Raw genomic sequence first — 16,206 nt, 5'->3', positions numbered from 1 at the left:
GGGGTGAGCGCGGGGGGGGGGGGGGCCACCCCGAGACCCCCAGCGGCACCCCGAGACCCCCAGGAGCACCCCAAGAGCCCCCCCCTGAGCTCCTCAGGAACACCCCAAGACCACCCGGAGTCCCTCAGGGTGCCCCTGGACTCCCGCAAGACCCCCGGGAACGCCCTGAGACCCCCGGGAACAGCCCCAAGACCCCCCCGTGCCCCCCCCCAGGAACACCCCGAGATGCTCCAGGATGTCCCAGGACTTCTCCAAGACCCCCAAGACCCCCCCCCAAGGCCCCCAGAACCCTCCCAAGGCCCCATGAACACCCCCCCCCCAGGAACCCCCAGAACCCCTCCAGGACCCCCAGGAACCCTCCAAACCTCCCGGAACCCCTAGGACACCCCCTGGACCCCCCAGAACTCCCCCAAGCCCCCTCCAGGACACCCCAACCCCCCCCCAAGACCCCCTCCAGAACCCCCAGGACCCCCAGGGAACCCACTCAGGACCCCCAAGACCCCTCCAGAACCCCCAGGTACCCCTCTAAGACCCTCCGAACCCCCCCCCGAACTCCCCCATGCCCTCTCCAGGACCCCCAGGACCCCTAAGAACCTCCCCAGGACCCCCCAAACCCCCCTAAGACCCCCTCCAGGACCCCCCAGGACCCCCCAAGACCCCCTCCAGGACCCCCCAAGACCCCCCAGAAGTCCCCCAGGACCCCCCATGCCCCCTCCAGGACCCCCAGGACCCCTAAGAACCTCCCCAGGACCCCCCAAACCCCCCTAAGACCCCCTCCAGGACCCCCCAAACCCCCCCAAGACCCCCTCCAGGACCCCCCAAGACCCCCCCGGCCCCCCCCACCTGGTGACGTAGTTGACCAGCCCGGTCTGCAGCAGCAGGTCGCGCCGGGGCAGCAGGTTCTCGGTGATGAGGTTCTGGTTGGAGCGCACGGCCACCGCGTTGCACACGCACAGCGAGCACAGCACGTCCAGCACCTGCCGGGGGGGGTTTGCACACGCGTGTGACCGCGCACAGTCGCGGGTGACCTTGCACGATCGCGTGTAATCTCGTGCGTGCACGCGTGTGACCTTGCATGAGCGCGACCTTGCGTGCACGCGTGGCCTCCGTGCATGCGTGTGGCCTCCGTGCATGCGCGTGGCCTCCGTGCACACGCGTGGCCTTGCACACGCATGGTGGGGGGGTAGGGGGGGGGGCGGGGCTTGCACGCGCGCGTGCCCGACCTTGTGGTTGCGGCCGTGCTTGTCGAGCAGGGAGATGATGGACTTGATGTGGTTCTCCTGGATGATGTTGAGCACCTCGGGGCTCTCGATCAGCACGCAGTACAGCACCTCCAGGATGCCTGCGGGGCCCCCAGGGGGTCCTCAGCCCCGCACGGGGGGGGGGTCCCGGCCCCGTAAGGAGGTGCCCGGCCCCAAACGGGGGCTCCCGACCCCATAGGGAGGCCCCCAGCCCCACACGGGGGTCCCCAGCCCCACAGGGAGGGCCCTCAACCCCATTGATCTCCACCCCCATGCAAGGGTCCCTGGCCCTATAAGGGGGTCCCTGGCCCTATGAGGGGGTCCCTGGCCCTATAAGGGGGTCCACGGCCCCATAAGGGGGGTCCACGGCCCCTTCTGGGGGGGTCCCAGCCCCTTGGGGGGTCCCGGCCCTGTACCGGGGGGGTCCCACGCACCCGAGGAGGCCTCGAGGCGGTCCAGCTTGCTGACCAGCCAGTCCAGGTTGGTGGAGAACAGGGCGCAGTTGGAGCGGTTCCCCCGGATCAGCGAGGCTGGGGGGGGGAACAAGGGTCAGAGCCCCCCCCGGGGCACCCCACGCTGCCCCCCTGCACCCCCCAGGTGACCCCCACGACCCCCCCATACCCCCCCCACAACCCCCATATCCCCCATGACCCCCCCCAAGACCCCCCCCCCCACATCCCCTACAACCCCCCTTCATACACCCCCAGGTGCCCCCCACAACCCCCCCATACCCCCCCCACGCCCCCCAATGCCCTCCCACATCCCCCCCACGACCCCCCCATACTCCCCCACACCCCCCATACCCCCCCACGCCCCCCAATACCCCCCCCATACCCCCGCGCTGTACCCCATCCCCACCCCTCATACCCCCCCAGGTGCCCCCCACAACCCCCCCATACCCTCCCCCACGCCCCCCAATACCCCCCAGACCCCCCCCACACCCCTCCACGACCCCCCACCCCCATCTCCCACCCCCCCATACCCCCCCCACGCCCCCCAATACCCCCCCACATCCCCCCCCACACCCCTCCACGACCCCCCACCCCCACCTCCCAGCCCCCCCACGCCCCCCAATACCCCCCCCCCCGCCCACCCAGCAGCTCGTAGAGCAGGTTGACGATCTCCTTCCAGGAGGCCGCGGCCTCGTCCCCGGCCAGCTCGGCGAAGTGCGCGGCCGTGCTGTACTCGCTCAGCCGGTCGATGCACGTCAGCACCAGCCGGATCATGCCCTGCGAGCGGCCCCGTGAGCGGCCCCCCGGCCCTACAGCACCCCCACGGCCGTGCCAGTGTCCCCCGGCCCTACAAGCACCCCCACGAGCATCCCCTATAACCCTACACCCCCCGGCCCTATAAGCATCCCCATGAGCATCCCCCCGGCCCTACGAGCATCCCCACGGCCGTGCCAGTGTCCCCCGGCCCTACAAGCACCCCCACAAGCATCCCCTATAACCCTGCATCCCCCCAGCCCTATAAGCATCCCCACAACCCCACGAGCATCCCCTATAACCCTACACCCCCCGTGGCCCTATAAGCATCCCCATGAGCATCCCCCCGGCCCTACAGCACCCCCACGGCCGTACGAGTGTCCCCCGGCCCTATAAGCATCCCCACGAGCATCCCCTATAGCCCTACACCCCCCGTGGCCCTATAAGCATCCCCATGAGCATCCCCCCGGCCCTACGAGCATCCCCACGGCTGTACGAGTGTCCCCCGGCCCTACGAGCATCCCCACGAGCATCCCCTATAACCCTACACCCCCCCAGCCCTATAAGCATCCCCACAACCCCACGAGCATCCCCTATAACCCTACACCCCCCGGCCCTATAAGCATCCCCATGAGCATCCCCTATAACCCTGCACCCCTATCAGCGTCCCCACGACCCCGCAAGCACCCCAAAAGCCCCCCCAGGGACCCCCCAAAAGCCCCCTAAAAGCCCTCTGTGCCCCCCAGAGACCCCCCCCACGTCCCCAAAAGCCCCCCAGGGACTCCCAAAAAGCCACCAAGGCACCCCGAAGCCCCCCCCACCCCCAAAGCCCCCCAGGGACCCCCAAAGGCCCCCAGGGACCCCCAGAAAGCCTCCCAGAAGCCCCCCAGGGACCCCAAAAAGCCCCCCAGGGACCCCAAAAAGCCCACCCCCCAAAGCCCCCTGTGCCCCCCAGACACCCCCAAAGCTCCCCAGGAACCCCCCAAAGCCCCCCCCCAAAGCCCCCTGTGCCCCCCAAACACCACCAAAGCCCCCCAGGGACCCCAAAAAGCCCCCCAGGGACCCCAAAAAGCCCACCCCCCAAAGCCCCCTGTGCCCCCCAGACACCCCCAAAGCCCCCCAGGAACCCCCCGAAGCCCCCTCAGGAACCCCCCAAAGCCCCCCGTGCCCCCCAAACACCCCCAAAGCCCCCCAGGAACCCCCCAAAGCCCCCCCCCAAAGCCTCCTGTGCCCCCCAGATACCCCCAAAGCCCCCCAGGGACCCCCCAAAGCCCCCCAGAAGCCCCCCAGGAACCCCCCAAAGCCCCCCAGGGACCCCCAAAGCCCCCCAGAAGCCCCCCAGGAACCCCCCAAAGCCCCCCCCAAGCCCCCTGTGCCCCCCAACCACCCCCAAAGCCCCCCCAGGGACCCCCCCGCGCCCCCACCTCCTCCTGGAAGAGGTTCTGGCGGCTGCGCAGGGCGCGCAGGCGGCTCTGGCGCTCCTCGTGCCGCAGCTCGGCCGGGGGGTGCTCGAAGTACCCGATGAGGTCCCGCAGGCTCAGGATCACCGCCCCGATCGGCAGCGCCCCCGGGGCCCCCCCCCGGCCCTTCCCGCTCAGGCTGTCCAGGCCCCTGGGGGGGGGCACACACGGGGGGTCAGACACAGGAAAAAAACCATTGCGCCTCTCCTACCCCAAATTTTGTCTCTTCTGACCCGAAATCCTACAGCCCCTCCTGACCCCAAATCCTGCAGCCCCTGGTCCCCAAATTCTGCTGTCTTACCCCAAATCCTGCCGCCCCTCCTGACCCCAAATCTCGCCCCTCCTGACCCCAAATCTCACCCCTCCTCTCCCCAAATCTCACCCCTCCTGACCCCAAATTTCACCGTCTGACCCCAAATCTCACCCCTCCTCTCCCCAAATCTTGCCCCTTTTCCCCCGTATCTCGCCCCATTCCCCCCCCCAGATTTGGCCCCTTTTCCCCCAAATCTCGCCCCTTTTCCCCCCACACCCTGCCCCATCCCTCCCCAAATTTCCCCCCCCCCCAAATCCCCCAGCCCCTCCTGACCCCGAATTGCATCCCTTTCGACCCCCAAATCTCGCCCCTTTTCCCCCAAATCTCGCCCCCTTTCCCCCAAATCTCGCCCCCTTTCCCCCCCCCAGATCCCCCCCCCCGGCACCCACCGGATGAAGACCCCGTAGAGCCCGGCCGTGCTGTAGATCATGCGGGCCGCCTGCGACTCCTGGCGCTGGGAGCGGGACAGGGACAGCGCGTCGTCCATGTGCCCCTCCTGGTGCAGGATGGCCTGGGGGGGGGGGGGGGAAGGGGGGGATCAGTGGGACCCCTGGACACCCCCAAAGCCCACCCCCGGACCCCCAGAGACACCCCCCAGAAACCCCCAGCGATGCCCCAAATCCGCCCCGGTCCCCCAGTGAGACCCCCCCAAAGCCCCCCCAGTGATGTCCCAAAGCCCCCCAGACCCCTAGAGACCCCCCAAAACCCCCCAGAGACCCCCCAAAACCCCCCAGAGACCCCCCAGAGCCCCCCAGAGACCCCCCAAAGATCCCCCAGAGACCCCCCAAAGCCCCCCAGAGACCCCCCAAAACCCCCCAGAGACCCCCCAAAGCCCCCCAGAGACCCCCCAAAACCCCCCAGAGACCCCCCAAAGCCCCCCAGAGACCCCCCAGAGCCCCCCAGCAATGCTCCAAAGTCCCCCCAAGACCCCTCCCAAGAGCACCCCGCCCCCCCAGCCCCCCAGAGACCCCCCAAAACCCCCCAGAGACCCCCCAGAGCCCCCGCCAAGCCCCTCAGAGACCCCCCCAACTCCCCCAAAGCCCCCCAGAGGCCCCCCAAATCCCACCCAAAGCCCCCCCAAAACCCCCCAGAGACCCCTCAAATCCCCCCCAAAGCCCCCCAGTGATGCCCCAAATCCCGCCCAAAGCCCCCCAGAGAGCCCCCAAAACCCCCCAGAGACCCCCCCTAAAGCCCCCCAGAGACTCCCCAAATCCCCCCCAAAGCCCCCCAGTGATGCCCCGAATCCCGCCCAAAGCCCCCCAGAGACCCCGAAAACCCCCCAGAGACCCCCCAACTCCCCCAAAGCCGCCCAGCAATGCCCCAAGCCCCCCAGAGACCCCCCAAAACCCCCCAGAGACCCCCCCAAAGCCCCCCAGAGACTCCCCAAATCCCCCCCAAAACCCCCCAGTGATGCCCCAAATCCTGCCCAAAGCCCCCCAGAGCCCCCCAAAATCCCCCCAAGCCCCCCAGAGACCCCCTAAAACCCCCCAGAGACCCCCCAACTCCCCCAAAGCCGCCCAGCAATGCCCCAAGCCCCCCCGAGACCCCCCCAAATCCCCCCCAAAGCCCCCCAGTGAGGCCCCGAATCCCGCCCAAAGCCTCCCAGAGCCCCCCAAAATCCCCCCCAGCGATGCCCCAGCGGCCCCCCCGGCCCCCACCTTCCTCTTGAGCAGCCCGAGGCGCATCGCCTTGGTGTCGGCGGCGGCGTAGGTGAGCCAGAGCCCCGAGGCGGCATGCTGCACGAAGCACAGCGACTCCCCGTACTTGATCTCGGGGGGGCCCATGCCCTCCACGTCCCGCTTGGCCGCCGCCTCCAGCTTCTCCTGCGGGGGGGGGGGTGTCAGGGTGCAGGGACCCCATGGGGGGGGGAACCCCAAAGGGACCCGCAGGGGGAGGGGGCACCCCAACGGGACCCGTGGGGGGGGGAGGGGTGTATAGGGACAGGGACCCCATGGGGGGGGGGAGCCCAATGGGATCCAAATGGGGAGGGGGGACCCCCAATGGGGATCCACGTGGGGAGGGGGGGCCCCCAATGGGACCCGCGGGGGGGAGCTTTATAGGGACAGGGACCCCATGGGGACCTGCAGGTTAGGGGACAGGGACATATAGGACCAGGGACCCCATCGGGACCCCTGTGGGGAGCTATATGGGGACAGCGACCCCATCGGGACCTGGTTTGGGGATGGGGACCCCACTGGGACCCGTGCTGGGAGCTGTATGGGGACCTGCAGGGGACTGGGACGGGACCGGGACGGGGACCAGGATGGGGACTGGTATGGGGCTGAGGGCCAGGACAGGGACAGATCCACGATGGGGACCTGATGGGGATGGGGAACCAAAAGGGGCCAGGATGGGGCTGAGGACCAGGACAGGACCAGATCCACCATGGGGACCGGGACAGGACCAGGATGGGGACGGGAGCTGGATGGGGACCTAAAGGGTACTGGGATGGGAATGGGGTTGAGGACCAGGACCAGGACAGGATGGGGACGGGACCACGACGGAGACCAGAATGGCACCAGGACCGTGACCGCCCCAAGATGGGACCCCCGGGGATGGCACCCCCCAGGACGGGACCCCCCCCCAAGGAGGGGACCCCCCCCCCCAGCGCCCTTCGCACCTTGGAGGCGCGGAAGCAGAAGGCGGAGGCGCGGGTGCTGGCGGCGGCCGCCTCCACCACGGCCAGGCCGCGCTCCTCCGTCAGCGCCAGGTAGCGCCCCGTGGTGACGTGGCGCACGCGGAACGGCTGGCCCCAGCGCAGGTGGCTGCCGCTCCAGCTGGGGGGACAGGGGGACATCGGGGGTCATGGGGACATGGGGACATCGGGGGTCACAGGGAGACGTGGGGACATCGGGGGTCACGGGGACATGGGGACATCGGGGGTCATGGGGGGACGTGGGGGCATCGGGGGTCATGGGGACATGGGGACATCGGGGGTCATGGGGGGACGTGGGGACATCGGGGGTCACAGGGGGACGTGGGGACATTGGGGGTCACGGGGGGACGTGGGGGCATCGGGGGTCATGGGGACATGGGGACATCGGGGGTCACGGGGGGACGTGGGGGCATCGGGGGTCATGGGGACATGGGGACATCGGGGGTCACGGGGGGATGTGGGGGCATCGGGGGTCATGGGGACATGGGGACATCGGGGGTCACGGGGGGATGTGGGGGCATCGGGGGTCACGGGGACATGGGGACATCGGGGGTCACAGGGGGACGTGGGGACATTGGAGGTCACGGGGACATGGGGACATCGGGAGTCACGGAGACATGGGGACACATGGGGGCAGAACGGCTGGCCCCAGCGCAGGTGGCTGCCGCTCCAGCTGGGGGGACACTGGGGGTCACAGGGGGACGTGGGGGCATCGGGGGGTCACGGGGACATGGGGACATTGGGGGTCACGGGGGGACATGGGGACATCGGGGGTCATGGGGACGTGGGGACATTGGGGGTCATGGGGACATGGGGGCATCGGGGGTCACAGGGGGACGTGGGGACACAGAGAAGGGATACGGGGACAATGGGGACACAGGGTCAGGGGGGTGTGGGGACACGGGGAAGGGACACGGGGACAATGGGGACACGGGGACACGGGGTCAGGGGCTGTGGGGACACGGGGATGGGACACGGGGACAATGGGGACACGGGGACACGGGGTCAGGGGCTGTGGGGACACGGGGATGGGACACGGGGACAATGGGGACACGGGGACACGGGGTCAGGGGCTGTGGGGACACGGGGACACAACCTGGGGACACGGGGACGTGCCGCAGGGACACGGCGCAGGGACGCAGGGGTGTGCGATAGGGACGTGGGGTGCACAGCCCGGGGACAGGGGGACACAGGGGGGCACAGGGGGGGACCCGAGGGGACAGGGGGGGACATGGGGAGGGGGGGACACGGGGGCCACGGGCCCCCCCCCACCTGATGCGCAGCGGCTCCAGGCGCCACAGGGAGCGCGCGTGGGTGCAGACGGCCCCCCCTCGTAATTAACCACGCTGCTGTGGGGACACCGACGGGTCGGGGGGGGGGTGGGCGGGAGGGTCCCAAGGGACCCCCCCCCACCCCCAAAAAAATTGGGGGACCCCCCCCAAACCTGAGCTCGCCGCCCGGCTCCGGCGCCGAGGGGCTGAGGCACTCGTCCATGTGGCCGTGGAAGAGGCGCAGGACGTGGCCGCCCGTCACGTAGCCTGGGGGGGGGGCACACATATAAATTTGGGGTGGGGGGGGGTCACTCGGGGCGGGGGGGGGCACCCAAGGGTGCTGGGCCCGCGCCCACCTTCCTCGGAGCCCGAGCAGATGGGGTTCATGTTCCACAGCGTCTGCATGAAGGAGGCGTCCGCCTGCAGCTCCCCGCTGGCCGTCGAGAGGTGCTGGGGGGGGCACGGGGGGGGGCGTCAGCGGGGAGACCCCCCCGGGGGGAATCCCCAGGGACCCCCCCCCAGGGAGACCCCATTTACAGGGAGACCCCCCCAGGGAGACCCCCTCGGGGACCCCCTCCCCCAAGGACCCCCCAGGGGACCCCCCCCACCCACAAGGAGACCCCCCCACAGGGACCCCCCCACAGGGACCCCCCCATTCACAGGGAGACCCCCCCCCAGGGGGAACCCCCCCAGGAGCCCCCCCTACGAAGACCCCTCCCAGGGTCCCCACACCCCCAGAGACCCCCCCGGGGACACCCCCCCCCCAGGAGACCCCCTCCCAGGACCCCACACGCAGGGGGAACCCCCCCCCCCCCCCAGCAGCTCTTGCACGCCCCCCTTTCACCACGGCCCCAGCCCTTGCACGCCCCTCGCACGCCACTGACCCCTGCACACCCCTTGCACGCCGCCAGCCCTTGCACGCCCCTGGCCCTTGCACTGCCCTTGCACACCCCTTGCACACCCCCAACCCTCGCATACCACTGGCCCCTGCACGCCCCTAGCGTGCCCTCGCACGTCCCCAGCCCTCGCACGCCCCTTGCACGCCCCTGACCCTTGCACACCCCTTGCACGCCCCCCAGCCCTTGCACACCCCTCGCATGCCCCTTGCACTCCCCCAGCCCTCACATTCCCCTTGCACACCCTCAGCCCTTGCACGCCACTGACCCTTGCACACCTCTTGCATGCCCCCAACCCTTGCACACCCCTGGCCCTTGCACTGACCCTTGCACGCCCCTCGCACGCCCCCAGCCCTCACATTCCCCTTGCACACCCCTTGCATGCCCTTGCACGCCACTGACCCTTGCACACCCCTTGCACACCCTCAGCCCTTGCACGCCACTGACCCTTGCACACCCCTTGCACGCCCCCGCCCTTGCACGCCCCTGGCCCTTGCACTGCCCTTGCACACCCCTCGCACGCCCCCAACCCTCGCATGCCACTGGCCCCTGCACGCCCCTAGCGTGCCCTCGCACGTCCCCAGCCCTCGCACGCCCCTCGCACACCCCTTGCACTCCCCCAGCCCTCACATTCCCCTTGCACACCCCCAGCCCTTGCACGCCCCCAACCCTTGCACGCCACTGGCCCTTGCACTGCCTTTGCACACCCCTTGCACGCCCCCACCCCTTGCACACCCCTGGCCCTTGCACTGCCCTTGCACACCCCTTGCACGCCGCCACCCCTTGCACACCCCTGGCCCTTGCACTGACCCTTGCACGCCCCTCGCACGCCCCCAACCCTTGCACGCCCCCAGCCCTTGCACTGACCCTTGCACACCCCTTGCATGCCCCCAACCCTTGCATGCCCCTGGCCCTTGCACTGACCCTTGCACGCCCCTCGCACGCCCCCAACCCTCGCATGCCACTGGCCCCTGCACACCCCTAGCGTGCCCTCGCACGCCCCCAGCCCTTGCACGCCCCTCGCACGCCCCTCGCACGCCTTGCACACGCACCAGGTAGCGCTCGGAGGAGACGCTGACCAGGATGAGGTCGTCGCCCACGCGCACCTTCTCGCCCTCCGAGCGCTGCTTGGACGCGGGGTGCATGGTCCACCAGCACGCCTCGCCTGCGCACACCGGGCGTGGGGGGGGCACGCCGACACCCCCACCCGCACCCTATAGGGCCTGGGGGGCGGGCGCCGAGCCCAGCAGGGAGCCCCAGCACCCCAGTACGGGCACCCCGACACTCTCGCATAGGGCCTGGGGGGAGCCAAACCCCATGGGACCCCCCCCGAAACCCCCATATAGGGACCCCAAAACCCCCATATAGGGAACCCCACAGCCCCCATATATTGCCCAGGGGGAGCCAAACCCCATAGACACCCCCAGAACCCCAATATAAGGACGCCTACACCCCATATAGGGACCCCAAAACCCCATATAGAGACCCCAAAACCCCCAAATAGGGCCTGGGGGGGGCCAAACCCCACAGACACCCCCAAACCCCCAAATAGGGACCCCCGCGATGTCTCCATAGGGCCTGGGGACACCCAAACCCCACAGAGACCCCCTTAACCCCCCCCCATAGAGCCCCCAAACCCCACAAAGACCCCTTAACCCCCCCCCAATAGAGAGACCAACCCCTCCAGGGACCCCTTTAACCCCCCCCAGAGTCCCCAACCCCCCCCCCAGACCCCCTTAACCCCCCCAGACCCCCCTTAACCCCCCCCGCGGAGCCCCCAGACCCCCCCGGCCCCGTACCCGCGGCGTCCTCCTGCAGCCCCACGTCGAAGGCCAGCTTGTCGGTGACGGAGCGCGACGTGGTCAGGCAGCTCAGGTACTGGGGGGGGCACGGGGTCAGGGGGCGGCCCCCCCGGCCCCATAGGGACCCCCCCCCTCCCCCCGGCCCTATAGAGCCCCCTGGCCCCGTAGAGACCCCCACCAGAACCCATAGGGCCCCCCCAGCCCCATAGAGCCCCCCAGGCCTCATAGAGATCCCCCCCCCTCCAGCCCCATGGAGACCCCCCCCTCCTGCCCCATAGACCCCCCCCTCCAGCCCCATAGAGACCCCCCCTCTGGCCCCATAGAGACCCCCCCTTACCCCATAGCCCCCCCCGAGCCCATAGACACCCCTCCCCGGCCCCATAAAGCCCCCCCCTTACCCCATAGGGCCCCCCAAAGGCCCCCCACCCCCCACCCCATACAGCCCCCCCAGCCCCACAGACCCCTCCTAGCCCCATAGAGCTCCCCTGACCCCATAGAGCCCCCCCCCCCAGCCCCATAGAGCTCCCCCGACTCCAAAGAGCTCCCCCCCGCCCCATAGGGACCCCCATAGGGCCCCCCCCCCGCTCCATAGGGTCCCCCCCCAGCCCCATAGGGACCCCCCCAGCCCCATAGCCCCCCCCCCAGCCCCATAGGGCCCCCCCCGCCCCATAGGGTCCCCCCCCAGCCCCATAGGGACCCCCCCAGCCCCATAGGGACCCCCATAGGGACACCCCAGCCCCATAGGGCCCCCCCAGCCCCATAGGGACCCCCATAGGGACGCCCCCAGCCCCATAGGGCCCCTCCAGCCCCATAGGGTCCCCCCCCAGCCCCATAAGGCCCCCCCCCCAGCCCCATAGGGACCCCAATAGGGACCCCCCAGCGCCATAGGGCCCCCCCAGCCCCATAGGGACCCCCATAGGGCCCCCCCCGCCCCATAGGGACCCCCCCAGCCCCATAGGGACCCCCATAGGGACCCCCGCCGCCCCACAGGGACCCCCATAAGGCCCCCCCCCCGGCCCCATAGGGACCCCCATAGGGACGCCCCCAGCCCCATAGGGCCCCTCCAGCCCCATAGGGTCCCCCCCCAGCCCCATAAGGCCCCCCCCCCAGCCCCATAGGGACCCCAATAGGGACCCCCCAGCGCCATAGGGCCCCCCCAGCCCCATAGGGACCCCCATAGGGCCCCCCCCACCCCATAGGGCCCCCCCCAGCCCCATAGGGACCCCCATAGGGACCCCCGCCGCCCCACAGGGACCCCCATAAGGCCCCCCCCCCCGGCCCCATAGGGACCCCCATAGGGCCCCCCCCCCCACTCCATAGGGCCCCCCCCCCGCCCCATAGGGCCCCCCCCCTCACCATGCCGCTGTGCGAGTGCCGCAGCAGGATGGCGTGGCCGTAGAGCAGCGTCCGGTGCCCGCCGCCCTGCGACGACTTGGGGGGGGGGGGGGGGGGGGGGGGCGCACGGTCAGCGGCACGGCCCTCGTGCGTTGCACGCCCCTCGTGCAACAGCCCCTGTGCATCGCACGCCCCTCGTGCGAGGCGCCCCGTGCGTTGCGCAGCCCTCGTGCCAGAGCTGTGTGCTTGTGCCCTGTGTGCTGCACGCCTCTCGTGCAACGCCCCCAGTGCATTGCACGCCCACGTCTCTTGTGCAACACCCCTGGTGCATTGCACACCCACGTCTCTTGTGTAACGCCCCCCCCGTGCGTTGCACAATCCCCGTGCATTGCACGCCCACGTCCCTCGTGTAATGCCCCCGTGCATTGCACAATCCCCGTGCATTGCACGCCCACATCTCTCGTGTAACGCCCCCGTGTGTTGCACAATCCCCGTGCATTGCACGCCCACGTCTCTTGTGCAACACCCCCCTGTGCATTGCACGCCCACATCTCTCGTGTAACGCCCCCGTGCGTTGCACAATCCCCGTGCATTGCACGCCCACGTCTCTCGTGTAACGCCCCTGTGCGTTGCACAATCCCCGTGCATTGCACACCCACTTCTCTTGTGCAACACCCCCGTGCATTGCACGCCCCTCGTGCAAGACGCCCTGTGCGTTGCACACTTCTTGTGCAAAACACCCCGTGCGTTGCACGCCTGCTTTGCACGCTACTTGTGCAAGGCACCCTGTGCGCTGCGCGCCCCTTGTGCAAAACACCCCATGCCTTGCACGCTTCTCGTGCAAAACCCCCCCGTGCCTTGCACGCCTGCTTCGCACGCCCCTCGTGCAAGGCTCCCCGTGCCCCTCGCCCTGGGGGGGGCCGCAGCCGGGATCCACACGGGGCTGGGGGGGTGGTTCAAGGTTCCGGGATCGGAGTGTGGGGGGGCGGTTTTTTAGGGTGGGGGGGCGCAGACGGGGCCCCCCCGGGATCCATGCGGAGGAGGAGGAGGAGGAGGCCGGAGGTGAGGCTGAAGGACGGGGGGGGCAGGGGGGGGGTCACAGCACCACGGTGCCACCTACCCACTTGTCCAGATCGACCCCCTGGGGAGGGCGTGGGGGGGGGGGGAGAGAGAGAAGAGAGGCGTCACGGGGGCCGGGACCCCCAGGGCCCACCCCCCACCCCCCCGCCCACCCATGGGTGCCCCCCCCCCCCCCCCCCGGGTGCCCCCCACCCACCTCGGCGCCCGTCTCGGCGCTGTTGGCCAGCATCTCCTGCAGCGCCCGCACCGACAGCGACTGCTCCAGCACGAAGCAGCAGACGGCCAGGTCGGGGGGCACGTTCTGGGGGGGGGGGGGCACCGGGGGGGCACGGGGTCACCGCGGGGTCACGGGGTCACTGCGGGACACCCCCCCAGTGGGGGGTACCGGGTGCCCCGGTCCGGTGACGTTGGGGTCCCCCCCGTTCCGTGATGTCGGGGTCCCCACGTTTTGGGGTACGGGGTGTCCCCCCCCCCCCCCAGGCGATGTTGGGGGTCCCCTGGTTGGGGGATCCCCATGCCCAGGTCTAGGGGGTGTCCCCATGTCCCCACACCCCCCATGGGGTCCCTGTGCCCCCCCCCGGGGGTCCCCATGTCCCCATGCCCCCCCCCAGAGGTCCCCAACTCCCCTGGGGTCCCCATGTCCCCAGGCCCCCCCCGTGGGGTCCCCACACCCCCACACCCCGCATGGGGTCCCCAAGTCCCCCTGCCCCCTAGGGGCCCCCACGCCCCTTACGGGGTCCCCACACCCCCGCGCCCCTTACGGGGTCCCCGCGCCCCCCGGGTCCCGGCCCCCACCTGGGCGTTGGAGGTGGGCTCGAGGAAGCAGAGGCGGTTGCCGAAGCCCTCGGCGGCCAGGCACAGCTTGAGCTGCTCGGCGGGCAGGGCGCTGGTGCACTGCAGCACCACCTCGTCCTCCTGCGGGGCGCCCCCACACGTCACGGGCACCCCGAAACATCAGGGGCACCCCGACACCTCAGGGGCACCCCGAAATGTCACGGGCACCCCGAAACATCAGGGGCACCCCCAGGGAGAGACCCCAAAGGGAGAGACCCCAGAGGGAGAGACCCCAAAATGGGACCCCAAAGGGAGAGACCCCGAAGAGAGAGATCCCAAAGAGAGAGACCCCAAAATGGGACCCCAAAGGGAAAGACCCCAGGGTGGGACCCCAAAGGGAGAGACCCCAAAATGGGACCCCCAGAAAACAAGAAACCCCCAAAGCAACGAGACCCCAAAAAAGGAGAGAGGCACCCCAAAACCGGAGAGGCACCCAGGAAAGAGGAGAGGAGCCCCCCCCGAAAAAAGGAGAGGGACCCCAAAACAATGAGACACCCCCGAAAAGGAGAGGACCCCCCCCAGAAATGAGACACCCCCCCCCCAAAACAGAGACCCCCAGAAAATGACAGAACCCCCCCAAAACTGAGACCCCCCCCGGAAATGAGAGACCAACCCCAAAAAATTAGAGACCCCCCCCCAAAAAATGGGAGAAAAGCCCCCAAAAATGCAGCCCCCCCCCCCCCAACCCAGCCCCTTGACCCCCCCCCCCAGGCTGTGCCCCCCCCCCCGCCACCACCTGCGGCCGTCACTCGGCGGGGGGGGGGTGAGGGGGGGGGGCGGGGGGGGGCGGATTTTTGGGATGCCGCCGGGGTCACCCCGGGTCCCAGCGGGGGGGGGGGCACCTGACACCGGGGGGGGGGATCAGCCCCGCCCCCCCCCCAAAAAAAGCCCCCCCCCCTCCCCCCCCATCCCATTTAAAACCAGGCTGCTCCCACGGGGGGGGGGCTGTTAATACCCCCCCCCCCCCCGCACGTTTTGAGGCCAAACCGGGAGGAATTGGGACACGGGCAGGAACTGGGCCGCCCCCCCCCGCCCCCCCCCCGGGGGGTATTTTTGGCTCCCCGCCCCCCCCCGGCTCTGGTTTCGCCCCCCCCCCCCCCCCCCCCCCAGCAGCTGCCCCTCCCCGCCCCCCCCCCCCCCGGGTGCTTTTTTTGGGCCACGACAGGTGGGGGCCGGGGGCCGGGGGGGGGGGCAATGGGGGCGGGGGGCCCCCGTCCCAGTCCTTCCCAGTGCTCCCAGTCCCATCCCAGTGCTCCCAGTCCCATCCCAGTGCTCCCAGTCCCATCCCAGTCCCCCTCAGAGCCCCCCCAGCCCCACGTTGCCCCCCCCAGCCCAGCGTCCCCAGCCCCAGTTCCCCCCCCCCGAAGTCCTCCCAGTGCCCCCAGTCCCGTCCCAGTCCCTCCCAGTATCCCCAGTCCCATCCCAGTGCCCCCAACCCCCCTCCCAGTATCCCCAGCCAGCCCCAGCGCCCCCCCCCCAGCGCCCCCAGCCCCAGTTCCCCCCCCCAGAAAAGTTCTCCCTGGGCCCCCAGTCCCATCCCAGTCCCTCCCAGTGCCCCCAGTCCCCCCCCCAGCCCCCTCCCAGTATCCCCAGTCCCTCCCAGTAGCTCACCGTGCGCAGGAACTGGACATCGTCCTCCCCGTCCGCTTCGGCCATGGCTGGGGGGGGGGGGTCCCGGTCACGGGGGGGGGGGGTCGGTAACGGGGGGGGGGGGTCCCGGTAACGGGGGGGGGGTCCCGGTAACGGGGGGGGGGCTCCGGGGAGCGGGGGCTGGAGCTGGGGGGGGGTCCCGGGGGGGTCCCGGTGCCGTGTCCCGGTGCCGCCGCCCGCTGCCGCCGCCCGGTGCCGCTGGCCCGGCCCCCCCGGCACGTAACGGGGGGGGGGGGGAAACTGAGGCACGGCCCCCCCCAGGCCAAAGATGGGAGGGGGAGGGGACAAGGAGGGGGGGGGGGTACACAGACAGCCCCCCCCGCTGGCCCCAATTAACCAGCGGGTGCTAATGAGGGCTGAAGGGGAGGCTGGGGGGGGCCGGGGGGGGCTGGGGGGGGGCAATCCCTGTCACCCCCCCCCCAAAGCCCCCCCAGCCCCCTCCCCAAATGGGGGGGGTCCCGGT

The 16,206-nt window shown here is 70.6% G+C and overlaps 1 protein-coding gene across 1 annotated transcript in view; it reads right to left on the bottom strand.

Moving 5' to 3' along the window:
* Nucleotides 1-15,822, bottom strand: part of RYR1 (ryanodine receptor 1) — a 60,847-nt gene extending 45,025 nt beyond the window's left edge. Inside the window, 18 exon segments of the mRNA XM_066984625.1 lie at nt 844-977; nt 1,224-1,342; nt 1,676-1,771; nt 2,335-2,470; nt 3,871-4,057; nt 4,609-4,730; nt 5,878-6,042; nt 6,840-6,996; nt 8,148-8,199; nt 8,202-8,224; nt 8,320-8,413; nt 8,503-8,596; nt 10,095-10,207; nt 10,842-10,920; nt 12,201-12,275; nt 13,456-13,560; nt 14,055-14,174; nt 15,705-15,822. Of these exon segments, the coding sequence (XP_066840726.1) occupies nt 844-977; nt 1,224-1,342; nt 1,676-1,771; nt 2,335-2,470; nt 3,871-4,057; nt 4,609-4,730; nt 5,878-6,042; nt 6,840-6,996; nt 8,148-8,199; nt 8,202-8,224; nt 8,320-8,413; nt 8,503-8,596; nt 10,095-10,207; nt 10,842-10,920; nt 12,201-12,275; nt 13,456-13,560; nt 14,055-14,174; nt 15,705-15,749 (1,916 nt within the window). The 5' untranslated portion in view covers nt 15,750-15,822.
* Nucleotides 15,823-16,206: the final 384 nt, after the last annotated feature.

Source organism: Anser cygnoides, chromosome 29, assembly GCF_040182565.1.
Source record: "Anser cygnoides isolate HZ-2024a breed goose chromosome 29, Taihu_goose_T2T_genome, whole genome shotgun sequence".
Classification (NCBI taxonomy): domain Eukaryota; kingdom Metazoa; phylum Chordata; class Aves; order Anseriformes; family Anatidae; genus Anser; species Anser cygnoides.
This window is presented reverse-complemented; position numbering and strand designations above follow the sequence as displayed.